This window comes from Lipotes vexillifer, unplaced genomic scaffold, assembly GCF_000442215.2.
Source record: "Lipotes vexillifer unplaced genomic scaffold, Lipotes_vexillifer_v1.1 scaffold371, whole genome shotgun sequence".
Lineage (NCBI taxonomy): Eukaryota > Metazoa > Chordata > Mammalia > Artiodactyla > Lipotidae > Lipotes > Lipotes vexillifer.
In genome coordinates, this window is record NW_006786304.1 from 945,821 (window position 1) to 960,206 (window position 14,386).

Below are 14,386 nucleotides of genomic sequence, written 5' to 3' on the forward strand. Positions count from 1 at the left end.
CCTAACTACCGGACTGCCAGGGAATTCCCAGTCTCCTTAATTTAGGTTGATTTAGCAGCCTTAATTTCATCTGCCACCCTAATTCTTCTTGGCCATGTATTCTAACATGTTCCTCGGTTCTGGGGATTAGGACACACAGAACTTTGGGAGGTCATTATTCTGTCTGCCATGGTCAGGATCATTTTTAGGGGATGTGTGTATTTGTGTGTGTTCAGGAGGCTCTCTTGTTCACTGTAGGGCATTTAGCATCCCTGCCCCACCTCCACTTCTCACTCCAGTTGTGACAGACAAAAAGGTTTCACTGCCAGATGTCTCTTGGGGTGGGGGGGCCCATCAAGAGCTGCTGTTCTAGGTCCTAGGAATCCAGAGGTGGACAAAACAGACAAGTTTTTGCTCTTTCGGATTTTATATTTTTCCAGTGGAACTGGTGCATTAACCACATCTCACCGGGAAACACTGTGTCTCCAGTCTCTCCATTCAAGGTTCCCATTTCTACCTTTGGAACTTGTCACCCATGGTTTCCATGTAATTGCAGCCAAGGCCCAATGGGACCTGGTGCTCCAGCGGCAGGGCTGGGTGTGAGAGCCGTATGGGGAAGACATCAGCACAGAGATGACGTGGGGACCATCCCTGAGGAGTGGGAGCTCCACACCCCCCACCCCCACCCCCACCCCCCACCCGTCTACATGAATGACAGGCGTCAGCCCTGGGCTTCTGTCCTTTGCACTCTGATCATCTCTCTGATGGCTTCTTACCAGCCTCCCTCAAGGCCTCCCCTTCCCTGGTCTGTGCATGGTACATGGCTGACCCCGTGCTCAGGCCCTCTAGGCATCTTCACCCTTTCACCCTGATCTTATTCATCTCTATGCTTCTCTCTCTAATGACATTTCCTGCTTGCCTGCCTGCATCTTTGTCCTCAGCCCAGCCATATCAGTTTCCTGTTGCCGCTGTAACAAATCACCACAAATTTAGTGGCTTAAAATAACACGTGTACGCATTATCTTACAGTTCTGGAGCAGAGGTGATTGACGTGGGTTATATATGACTAAAATAAGATGTCAGCAGGGCTCTGCTCCTTCTGGAAGCTCTGGAGAGAATGCATTTCCTAACATTTTTCCAGCGTCTAGAAGCCACCTGCCTTCCTGGCTTGTGGTCTTGAGACAGGCTGGGACCTAGGACCCTTTGCTGCAGTGCTGCCATGCTTGCACCTGGACACACCCCTCCTGCAGCAACAAAATACAAAGAAACTGTATGGGACTAAAAATAACTGCGTGCATGTGCACTTGGGGCAAATTCTGGACAAAAGATACAAAGAGACCAAAAAACCCAACTGCCACTTTTGAAGAGCCTGGAGCAAAAGCAGGGTACTGCGCATGCCCCCTGCACACACCACCACCTAAGGGGTGGGCAAAACGCCTAAGCCACGCCTCCGGCCCGGCCCCTGGACACACCCCTACCCTCACCCCATATAAGGATCAAGCTCCCGCCCTCCCCTCCGGGGAGTGAGCCAGCAAGGGAACCTGTTTGTTCTCACTCCCTTCTGCTGCAGCAGGGGCCCCAATAAAGCCTTGCCTGAATTTCGTCTGATTTCTGATCAATTTCTATTGATTAAGGAGGCCAGGAACCCTGGTCAGTAACAGTCTCTTCTCCATCTGCAAAGCCAGCAGCAGAGCATCTTCCGTTCTCTCCCTCTCTGACCTCTACCTCCATCATCACATCTCTCTCTCTCTCTCTCTCTCTCTCTCTCTCTCTCTCTCTCTCTCTCCTCTCTCGTACTGTATTAGTTTTCTAGAGCTACTGTAACAAAGTACCACAAATTGGGTGACTTGTAACAACAGAAATTTATTATCTCATGGTTTTGGTCCAGTGGTTAAGAATCCACCTTCCAACGCAGGGGTGAAGTGTCGATCCCTGGTCGGGAAAATAAATTCCCACATGCCTCAGGGCAACTAAGCCCGCGCGCGATGTAACTACTGAGCCGGCCTGCTCTGGAGCCCCAGCGCCACAACTAGAGAGAAGCCCGTGCGTGGAAACAAAAGATCCCGCATGCTGCAACGAAGATCCCGTGTGCCGTGACTAAGACCCGATGCAGCCAAATAAATAAATAAATATATTTTTTAAAAAACAACAAAGGAAATCAAGGTGTTGGCAGGGCCAAGCTCCCTCTGAAACCGGTAAGGGAATCCTTCCTTGCCTCTTCCAGCTTCTGGGGGTGGCCGGGGCATTACCTTGGCTTGCAGCTGCATCACTGCGCTGTCTGCTTCCATCTTTACATGGCATCCTTCCCTCGCATCCTCACCTTGTCTTCTTATAAAGACGCCAGTTATATTGGATTAAGAACCCACGCTACTCCAGTCTGACCTCATTTTTTTAAAGATTTATTTTATTTATTTATTTTTGGCTGCTTTGTGTCTCCGTTGCTGCGTGCGGGCTTTCTCTAGTTGCAGCGAGCTGGGGCCACTCTTCATTGCGGTGCGCAGGCTTCTCATTGCAGTGGCTTCTCTCGTTGCTGAGTACAGGCTCTAGAGCGCAGGCTCGGTAGTTGTGGCGCACGGGCTTAGTTGCTCCGCGGCATGTGGGATCTTCCCGGACCAGGGCTTGAACCCGTGTCCCCTGCACTGGCAGGCGGATTCTTAACCACTGCACCACTAGGGAAGCCCAGACCTCATTTTAATTTAACTAATTACATCTGCAACAACGCTATTTCCAAATACGGTCACATTCTGAGGTCCCGGGGGAGAGGACTTCAGTATATCTTTTTGGGGAACGTTCTGAGGTCCCGGGGGAGAGGACTTCAATATATCTCTTTGGGGAACACAATTCAACTCCTAACACTTATCAGGACCATGGTGTTTACAGTGGGCCTACCCAGGGAATCCAAGATAACTCTTGATCTCAATGGCCTCTTTTTTTTTTTTTGGCCACTCTGTGTGGCGTGTGGAATCAGTTACCCCACCAGGGATGGACCCCATCCCATGCCTTGCAGTGGAAATGTGAAGTCTTAACCACTGGACTGCCAGGGAAGTCGTCCCCCGCCACACACCCCCCCCCCCCCCCCCCCCCCGCCATATCAACAGCCTTAAATTAATCAGAGCGAAACATTCCCTTTTGTTATGTAGAGTAATATTTTCACTGGTTCCAGGGATTCAGATGTGGACATCTTTGGGGGGCATTATTCTGCCGACCCCACCAGCCCTGTGTCTGAGTTTCGGGCTGAATAGCCAAAAGCTCCGTGGATGCCCCTCCCTTGGTGTTCAATGAGTTATTTTTTAGAATAAGTATGTACGGATCATTGCATGGGACATACTTACACTAAAAAAGGTATTCGGTGTTCTTCTGAGATTTAAGTTTAACTGGGTGTCCTGTGTTTTCTGTGTTTCATGGAGTCTGAATTGTTAAAACTCCCCAGTTTGTAACATATTCTGTTGTTTACCAGCATTTCCCACCAGATGGAGCCCTGGTCATATTTATAATCACCTTAACTCATGTACTTGTGATAGGCAACCTCTAAGATGGTCTCCAACGATCCCGCCACGAGGCATTTACATCCTTCTGAGATTTATACCCCTTTGGGGGTAGGTCAGATGTAGCGACTGGCTTCTAACAAATACAATATGGCAAAAAAAATGGTATGTCGCTTCTGGGATTAGATCACAAAGCCTCTGGAGGATGGCGGCTCAAGAAAGTGAGAAAAAGGAATCATCAGGAGGACCAGGGGTAGCTGTGATGTAGAATAGTGAGAGACACTATAAGCCAAAGGAAAGTGGCTGTTGAGAAGGAGGGCGTTTATACATTGAACGATCCAACAGACATTTATCAAGTACCTAGAAACTAGAGTTCACAATTTTGTGGGTCAGGAAGTCAGAAAGGCTTTGGTTGGATGTTCATCTCGGCTCTGCGTGGCATCAGCCGAGGCAGCTGGGGCTGGAGGATACATTTTCAAGATGGCGTCTTCACTCACAGGCCTGGAGCTTCGATTCTCCTGGGCCTTCTCACTGCAGGATGCCCTTAGGGTAGTTGCAATTCTTACATGGCAGATCAGGGCTCCGAGTGGTCACAATGAAAGCTGCTTGTCCTCCAAAGGCTGGGTCCAGGACTGGCATAATGTCACTTCTGTCATATTTTGTTGGTCAAAGCAGTCAGGTGCTCTGGCCCAATCAGTCTAAGACCACCAGAAACAAACCTGTTGTATTATTTGTTAGGGCTGCCGTAACAGTACGTATCGCAAACTGTGCGACTTGCGGTAGATACAGTCCTGCTGTTCTCTTACTGACCACCAGATGGCGCGCTGGATTTGATAGTAATACTTGCCATTAGCAGGAGAGTAGACGTTCTGCTAAACGCTTTTGTTAATTTAGTTGGGATGAGACTTTCGATTTCTTTGTTAAAAAGCAAGTCTAGAAAAGACTTGGGCCTTTATTTCAAAATGTTCGTGGAAGGATAGAAATAGTCTTTTCCTGATTTGATAGAGAAGACCTATGGTTATTTATTCTTTAAAAAATAGACTATTTAATCTTGTTAACACCATGGCAACAAATATCAAGGAAGACAGCCAATCAGAAAAGTAGGCTTCTTTGGGAGGTTATTTTTCTTTGGAAATTGCAACAGCTTCTAAGAGAATCTCCCAGACTCTTGTTCAAATTCTCTTTACAAGGACAGGCTTAAATTGAACAGAGAACGGAGGAGGCTGGTAACAGGAAAATTCACTCAAGCCTCCTGGCTGTACAGGAAAACAAGATGGATGTTTGGGGATTATTCTCAGTCTGCCACTTTATGGAAAGTGATTTTTATTTTATTTTTTAATTTTAATTTTTGTCTTTTGGCCACACCATGCGGCTTACGGGGATATTGGTTCCCCGACCAACGTCCTGGGCAGTGAAAGCACAGAGTCCTAACCACTGGACGGCCAGGGAGTCCCCTCGAATCTGATTCTTTAGAAAGACTTATGATAAAAGGTAGTAACCCTCCCACTGAAGCTGCAGGAGAGAAGGGACAGCTTCCTCTCTCTCTCTTTGTTTTAATGTTTAACAGTTATTTTTGTGGGCTTCCCTGGTGGCGCAGTGGTTAAGAATCTGCCTGCCAGTGCAGGGGACACAGGTTTGAGCCCTGGTCCAGGAAGATCTCACATGCCATGGATCAACTAAGCCCATGCGCCACAACTACTGAACCCTGCATACCTAGAGCCTGTGCTCTGCAACGAGAAGCCACTGCAATGAGAAGCCTGCGTACCGCAATGAAGAGTAGCCCCCACTCACCGCAACTAGAGAAAGCCTGTGTGCAGCAATGAAGACCCAATACAGCCAAAAATAAATAAATAAAATAAATAAGTTTATTTTAAAAAGCTTATAAAAATTATTTTTTCGGTGGGCATGAGTGTACCTCAATCATTAATAATGTTGATTGGTTGATCTAACAATCACTTCCAGCCCCTTTCCTACATACTACTGTGATACTATAAAAGCTAAAAAAGCCAGCTCCCTTCTTTCCCAGACTCCCCTGCAGCTACTGGTATGCAGTGAGCCAGTTCTGGCCAATGAGTATGCTGAGGGCTTTTGGGAAATATTTTCGCTGCTGGATAAAAGAGGAGAGGCATGAGAGGAAAGGACTCTCTCATCACCCCCACCTCCCTGCTTTTTGCTTGTTGTGTGAAAAGGTGATGCCTGGAGCTTGGCAGCCAGTTTGTAACCATAAGGCAACAAGCTGGAAGGCAAAAGCTAATAAGTGGAGGAATAGAAACATTCTAGGTTCTTGATAACATACTTGACTGATTAAACCCAGAAGCCTCCTTCCTCCAAAATTTTAGTGAAAAAGCTAAGAAATATCCTTTTTGCTCATGTCTGCTGTCAGTTTGGTTATCTGTAACTTGTAGCCAAAACACCCCTTGCTGATCCATGCTCCTTTCCAGATTGCACTAGAGCAGAGCTCCCAAACTCAGATATCCAGAGACCAGGTAGCTGATGTGAAAATGAAGCCGCTATAACTTTATTTTCCTTTTACTTACATAAACTTATAAAAGGAGAAAAAGCACACCAATCTGTTTCTTAACTCCAGGAGACCCTTCCCACTTTCTGGACAAGGTGAGTTAATTATAACAGGATTAGTGATGCTTTAATCAGGGAGTTAAATATTTCCAGCTGGAGTGATGCATTCTATTTCCTATTTTTTATTTTTATTTTTATTTTTTTATTTTTATTTTTTTGCGGTACGCGGGCCTCTCACCGTTGTGGCCTCTCCCGTTGCGGAGCACAAGCTCCGGACGCGCAGGCTCAGCGGCCATGGCTCACGGGCCTAGCCGCTCCGTGGCATGTGGGATCTTCCCGGACCGGGGCATGAACCTGTGTCCCCTGCATCGGCAGGCGGACTCTCAACCACTGCGCCACCAGGGAAGCCCTATTTCCTATTTTTTAAATGTGCAATGAATAAAGTTTCTCAGCACAAATATTTTTAAAGATTAATTAATTTATTTTTGGCTGCTTTGGGTCTTTGTTGCTGTGCGTGAGCGGGGGCTACTCTTCGTGGCAGTACGTGGGCTTCTCATTGCAGTGTGAATCATGGGCTCTAGGAATGCAGGCTTCAATAGTTGTGGCATGTGGGCTCAGTAGTTGTGGCTCACGGGCTCTAGAGCACAGGCTCAGTAGTTGTGGCGCACGGACTTAGTTGCTCCGCGGCCTGTGGGGTCTTCCCAGACCAGGCTCCCTTGCATTGGCAGGCGGGTTCTTAACCAGTGTGCCACCAGGGAAGCCCCTCTCACCACAAACATTTGAAACACGCTTTGTAGGAACTATGGCCTCAGGGTGAAGAGTTACATTCCAGAAGGTATCAACACAAAACCAGTGGGGTTAAAATGGCCTCTTACAGGCAAGCTTCTCATTCATTCATACATTCATTCATTCATTCATTCAACGAACATTTATTTTCTCCTCTGTGCCACACACAGTGCAGGGCATGGGGGATTTAACAGTGAGCAATCAGGCACTGGTCCCTGTTTGTAAGGATCTTACATTCTTGAAACTTAACCAGAACCTTCCCCCACCTGCCTGGAAAATACTTGTGTCAACAGTCTCTCCAGGCCAGAGTTTCCTATTGTTATGGGCTGAATTGTGTCATTCTCCAAATTCATATGTTGAAGTCCTAACCCCCAGCACCTCCGAATGTGACTGTATTTGGAGAGAAAATGCTTAGAGAGGCAACTAAGTTAAATGAGCTTAAATTGATTAAAAGGCCCTAATCCAATAGGACTGGTGGTATAAGAAGTGGAAATTAGGACACAGACACACACACAGGACAGAGCTTGTGAGGACACAGGGAGAAGACAGCCACCTGCAAGGCAAGGAGAGAGGCCTCAGAAGAAACCAACCCTGCTGACACCTTGATCTCAGACTCCTGGCCTTCAGAATTGTGAGAAGATTAATTTCTGTTGTTTAAGCCACCAGGCTGTCGTGCTTTGTTATGGTAGCTCAAGCAAATACACCCATCAGCCCCTTTGGAACTTGCAGCCGACAGTTTCAACCATAGTCCTAATCAATGCAGAATGTAAGTCCTTGAGAATTATTTTTAAAAATTTCCAAGAATTCCCTGGTGGTCCAGTGATTAGGACTCTGTGATTCCACTGCAGGGGGCACGGGTTTGATTCCTGGTCAGGGAACTGAGATCCCACATGCTGCGTGCAGCCAGAAAAAAAAAAAGGATTAAAAAAATTCCACCAGAAGATGAGTGATTCATCACCATGCATATATACCCAAGTTTCCTGTTGGAAAACAGGAAACTGTTCTATTAATCAGCCATACATTCCTCCTATACTCTTGGGAAGTGGCCTGTGGGGTCTTCCCAGACCAGGCTCCCTTGCATTGGCAGGCGGGTTCTTAACCAGTGTGCCACCAGGGAAGCCCCTCTCACCACAAACATTTGAAACACGCTTTGTAGGAACTATGGCCTCAGGGTGAAGAGTTACATTCCAGAAGGTATCAACACAAAACCAGTGGGGTTAAAATGGCCTCTTACAGGCAAGCTTCTCATTCATTCATACATTCATTCATTCATTCATTCAACGAACATTTATTTTCTCCTCTGTGCCACACACAGTGCAGGGCATGGGGGATTTAACAGTGAGCAATCAGGCACTGGTCCCTGTTTGTAAGGATCTTACATTCTTGAAACTTAACCAGAACCTTCCCCCACCTGCCTGGAAAATACTTGTGTCAACAGTCTCTCCAGGCCAGAGTTTCCTATTGTTATGGGCTGAATTGTGTCATTCTCCAAATTCATATGTTGAAGTCCTAACCCCCAGCACCTCCGAATGTGACTGTATTTGGAGAGAAAATGCTTAGAGAGGCAACTAAGTTAAATGAGCTTAAATTGATTAAAAGGCCCTAATCCAATAGGACTGGTGGTATAAGAAGTGGAAATTAGGACACAGACACACACACAGGACAGAGCTTGTGAGGACACAGGGAGAAGACAGCCACCTGCAAGGCAAGGAGAGAGGCCTCAGAAGAAACCAACCCTGCTGACACCTTGATCTCAGACTCCTGGCCTTCAGAATTGTGAGAAGATTAATTTCTGTTGTTTAAGCCACCAGGCTGTCGTGCTTTGTTATGGTAGCTCAAGCAAATACACCCATCAGCCCCTTTGGAACTTGCAGCCGACAGTTTCAACCATAGTCCTAATCAATGCAGAATGTAAGTCCTTGAGAATTATTTTTAAAAATTTCCAAGAATTCCCTGGTGGTCCAGTGATTAGGACTCTGTGATTCCACTGCAGGGGGCACGGGTTTGATTCCTGGTCAGGGAACTGAGATCCCACATGCTGCGTGCAGCCAGAAAAAAAAAAAGGATTAAAAAAATTCCACCAGAAGATGAGTGATTCATCACCATGCATATATACCCAAGTTTCCTGTTGGAAAACAGGAAACTGTTCTATTAATCAGCCATACATTCCTCCTATACTCTTGGGAAGTCCTTCTTTGAACAGTCCCAAGAGGCTTCTGGATTTGCTCACTTTCCTGGGGGCATAGTAAGCCCAAATTACAAATATGTAGTGTTTCCCTCAGCCATTAGATCTAAATCTTCTGCTACAAAGGATTTGCTTTGGGTGGGGTTCTTTATCCTCCATCAGATGGTATAGTGTAGTTTAGGGAACAAACACTTTAGTGCCTCAGCTGGGATTCTCAACTGCAGCGTCTACCCACAGCCTCTCCATGTGGCTCGGCCTTCCCAAAACTTGGCGGCTGGGTCTTCCGACAGAGTTTCCCCGAGGGCAAGTGTTCCAAAAGTCAGTAAGCAGAAGCGGGCAGCCTCAATGTGGCTACCACTTCATGCTAATAAACCCCACCTCCAGATGGGGAGAAGGGTAAAGAATTTGCACTTACCTTTAATTCATCAGGTTACTCTAGTAATTTTACATGCATTAACACCATCCGTCCTCAAGCAATCTCACGATGTTGGCATCATCGTTAGGTCATGGTTACAGATGAGGTTCTGAGATGCAGAGTGGTCCCCGGCTTGGGCAGCCCTGCTGTTATGTCTTCTTCCAACAGAGGGCGCTCCAAACCCACGCATCATCCCAGCCTCCGGCTCCTAACACCCTCCTAGCCAAGGCTTAGGTTTATCTCGTGCCCTGGGCTGTACTAAATGCTTTTCGTGAAAGATCACAGCCCAACCTCACAAGAACACCCGAGGCTGAATTTTACAGATGAGGACCTTGAGGCTCAGGGCAGCGAGGGGCTCAGCTGAGGACAGTCTGATCCCCAAACCTGACAAGTGCACAGCCTTAGTGCAGGAGACAAGAGCTCAAAAGCCCCACGGGAAGAGGTTTTGCCTTTGCTGTGTGACGGTGGAGGGTTAGATAATTCTATCGTTCCCTTCGTTCACCGGATCCTCTAAGGAGGGTACACATTCCTGATTGTCGCCAAGTAGCTGGCGACTCCAAAGGATCAAGGCGGCTTGTGATTTGCCTTGGTCCAGTTGTGAGGGGGTGTGCTGAGTGCCCGATGCCAGCGGAAGCTGTGACAGACGCTGCAGGTTTGGCCATTGACCTGCCAGCATCAGAAGACACCCAAATGAGGGCTGCCCCTTAGGCTTCTAGAATGGGGAGTATCCACAGCCCACTGCACAGATGTGTAACAACACGCCTGAGAAACAAACCTTTGCTGCCGCGAGCCGCTGAGATGTCGGGGTATTTGTTACAGCGCCACCTACAGTCACAGCAGTGACTCATAAGCAGTGAGTCGGGAATCAGAAGCAGCCCCACACGCCCCCGCCACCCACCGCGTGTCTCCAGCAGGTCATAGGTAACCTGTGCCAACCCAGTACAAGTCAGCACGGGATGCGCTCAATTTTATAAACCAGAGTGGATTCGGAGCTGTTTCTATAGCAACCACACTCTGCCCCGCTTTCATCGTCACGTGATTTCTGGAGGGGGCAGGAAGAGGCAGAGTGCATCCAGAGAGCTGGGAATTACTGAGCTTAATGGATGAGGCTTTGGAACCCAGAAGGTTTGGGTTCAAAGAGCCCAGCTCTGACACGCACCCTTTGTGTGACGATGCAGAAGCCTCTAAACTTCTCTGGGCCTCATTAAAATGGAAATCATAGCAACTCCATTATAGGGGTGCTGCACAGATTCCATGAGATCAGGCGTGGGAAGCACTTTTATAGCACATTCCATGGTATGTGTATCGATTAGGAATGTTTTTCTTGGTGACAGTCAGCCCAACCTTGCCAGCCAAAGGGGTGAGGCATCTTAGAAGAGGATCCTTAGCTCTCAGTAGAGGTATCCCTAGCCAATGCCGCATGGAGAAGAGATGAATGTGTGCAAAATATTTGTTGATTTAAGGCATGAAGTTTTGGGGCAGTTTGTTATACAGCAATAGATAACCAGAACCATGTATGAAATACTGTTTACTGCCTATCCACAAAGCTATCCCTGCCCCCTTTCTTCCTAACAAAAACTGGATTTTTATTCAGGTGTCAGACAGAGCTTCCTTGACCTTAATCAACCCCACCCTTTGTCATGTGATCATGTACTGGTCAAAGTGATATAAAAGGAGGTCTGCTGGGGGCTTCTGGGAAAAGGCTTTCCTACCCTTAAGGAGGGGAAATTTCCTGCTTTCTGCATTCCCCTACTTCCTGTCTTTGAACATGGTGTATGAATATGATGTCTGGAGCTGCTGCAGACATTTTGTGACTATGAGGAGAAGCCAGGGAAATTGCACACTCTGAAATTCACATTGTTGAGCTGCTAAATCAAACCCAGCACCTCCCACTGCTTGACTTCTTGCTATGCTTAAATCACTATTAGCTGAATATTCTTTAACTTGTCCCTGAAAATGTTCCTAATGATGCCCTGGGTTTCCTTTTTGCCCTGTAATGAATCTCTGCTGTAATTTCACGATCTGTCTCAATGTTCCCTAGATCTGGACAGGACAGAAACTGTGAATTCCAATGTAACCAGAAGGTGCTGTTAAGAAATGAAGGAATTTGCCCTTGAGCCCATTACATACCTTTTACCTCTTAGTCCCAAGCAAATCCTTATATGCATGAGCACAAGCTGTGATGGAGAATGGAGAAAATCCCAGGAACTACCAACAATTTCTCCCCCTGTGCAAATGCAGCTTTAATTTGTATGGGTTTGGCAGAAAATGAGCCAAGAAATGATAAAGATCTCTGTGGTGATTTTACAATACGACCACAAATTCTTTGATGCTCTTCCCTTCAAGAGGTGGAGCTTAATGCTACTTAGCGCAGCATCATCTCATCCTACTTGCTCAGGATGAGATGATGCTGGGCTAAGGGCCAGGCGGGGGCCCAGGCACTGAAGAAGCAAAGGACACTGGGTGTAAAACAGAGACAGGGTGTTTCCAGGGTGTTCTGGCCACACATCAGCCATGACACGTGGGCACCTGTTACCCAGCCTTAGACGCTCCCCTCCCCCATTGCACGGAGCACCCAGAGACCAGGCCAGATGCTTAACTCACTTGACTGCAGGATCCCAGATGACACAGGGAGAAGTCACACGTGGGGCCTCGCCACCCCACACATTGCTGGAGGCTGCTCAGCCCACAGCCAGGCCCCCAAGGTCCCTCAGCCTCCCGGGGAGGAAGGGGCTTCGTCCCCAGCCCCAGGTCCACCCTGGCCTGTTCCAGGGTCAGCTCCTCTCTGTCCCCAGGGAGGTCCCTGCAGCCCAGAGGGGGCCACTTCCAACCATGACCAGGGAAGCAGCTCCTGAGTCAGCTTCTGCCCCTGGGTGTCCCGAGGTGGGGCTCGGACAGCCCAGCTGGGCTGTGGGGACACCCCACCGCCCAGGCCCCTTTGCCTCCCTCGAGATGTGCAGGGCTCCCTCCCGGCACGGGAACTTGGACGCAGATACACAAATGGCCCCAGGACAAGGGGACCTGGAGGGGCAGTGGTGGAGATGGCGATTCAGGGAAAACATTGTGATGGGCAGAGGGGGCTGGTGCCCGTGTCACCACATGGATGCGGACACAACCCGGAAGCATCTTCACTTGGACAGCACGTGCTGATCCCTGACAGCGCCAGGCCAGGTTACTTGGGGAGACTCTAAGGCTAGGCTGTGGCTCCTTTCTGGGGGCATTTCCTCCCCTCTAAAGACAGGTCCTGGGGCAGCTCCGACACCGGCCCAGACCAGCCTCAGCCCCTCACAGGTCCCCCCTCAGAGTTCCCTCTGGCCTTTGATTTACTCAGACAGCGAACTGGGGAACCCTATCACCTTAAGTCAGGGGCTACCAGGCCAGCGCTGAGGGGACAGTCAGCCCACGGGAGGTGGGGGCAGCTCGTGGGACGTGCAGGGGGAGCCACAGGCCCACGGAAGGAGCACCGCCTGGTACTGCAGAGAAAAGCCAACACTCTGTATGGGAATTGTCCCAAATTGAAAATGTTGCAAATAGGACGTCCCTGGTGGCGCAGTGGTTAAGAATCCCCCTGCTGATGCAGGGGACACAGGTTCGTGCTCTGGTCCGGGAAGATCCCACAGGCAAGAGAGCAACTAAGCCCGCGCACCACAACTACTGAAGCCCACGCTCCTAGAGCCTGTGCTCCACAACAAGAGAAGCCACTGCAATGAGAAGCCTGAAAACTGCAACAAAGAGTAGCCCCTTTCGCCGGAACTAGAGAAAGCCTGCACGCAGCAACAAAGACTCAACGCAGCCAAAAATAAATAAATAAATTTTTTTTAGAAAAGAAAATGTTTCAAATAATACCCATTTTTTGAAAACACCGTGCAGGCTGAGTGACAGATTCAGTGTCTGGGCACCAGCAGGTGGCTTTGGCCTTGAGGAGCTGGTGCATTTGTACCAGCTACACTTCAGATGGGCAGGGCAGGTGTGGGTCTCTCTCTCTCTCTTCCTTCCGCTCCTTCCTTGGTCCTGGTCGCCAGAGCCCCGCCCCTCCCGTTCCCTCCCCCACCGCTTTTCCCCTCCCCCAGGAGCAACCCCTCTGCCTCTCAGGCTTCTCTTCCTGGAATCATCTCCTCCCCCAGCAGGGAGGTTCAGCCTTCCAGACTGAAGGCTCAGCTACATCCTGACACGCCCGCGCGGCTAGGTGTCCGAGCCTCCATCACAGTTCTGCGGCGCCCGTATTGACCACCAGGAGGCGCTCCAGGGCCGCTACTTAAAGACGCACCTGCGAAGGCGCTTCCCCAGCGTTCAAGTGCGCGGGCGAAATAATTTGCTTAAGTTGATTCAGCTCTGAAGTGGGGTGCTGGGATTCAACACTAACAGAAAGAACAACAATAGCTATTATTTATATATCTCTTAATACATGCGCTCTGATGATTTAAACGCAAGTTTAGGTGCTCTTACTGTGCACATTTTACAGATTCAGAGAAGGCAGATGACTTGTCAGAGTCACACAGAGCTGGAATCTGAACCCAGGCGATCCAGCTTGACTCAAGTCACGTCCGTGTGACTCCAGGGTCTGTGAGCGGACCCCTTCCTTGCCGTCTCCGCAAACTCTGCGGGGAGGGGAAAACTGGGTGTGGAGGAGCGAGGGACGGGGAGAGGCCAGGGTGAGCTGGGGAAGATCATTAGGGGCCCGAGGCACCGGGATGGGGACGGTACACGGTCTTGGGGCTCGCAGTGGCCTCTACGCAAGCTGCCCCCATTGCGGTCATGGTCAGCTGTGGGTGATCTGGAAGTGACCGGCCGCTGATTCATAACCTCAATAGGACTTGCTGAGTACTACGGGGGTTCGCTGGGCACGAGTATGCCACAATCTCTCCTATCTTCCTGACTCTAAGAGAACGTGATCCCCATTTTCAGGGACGTAAATGGAGGCACGGAGAGGTTAGTTACCTGTCCAAAGCAGTAAGGATGGGATGGGTGTGTGCTGGTTTTTTTTTTTTTTTTTTTTTTTTTTTTTTTTTTTCTGTCCCC

The 14,386-nt window shown here is 48.9% G+C and overlaps 1 protein-coding gene across 1 annotated transcript in view; it reads left to right on the forward strand.

The window, feature by feature from the left end:
• The window catches only part of LOC103089788 (PNMA-like protein 2), a 33,420-nt gene that overhangs the window by 14,388 nt on the left and 4,646 nt on the right, over positions 1-14,386 (forward strand). Inside the window, 1 exon segment of the mRNA XM_082931127.1 lies at positions 13,554-13,661. Coding sequence (XP_082787253.1) covers positions 13,554-13,661 — 108 coding nt within the window.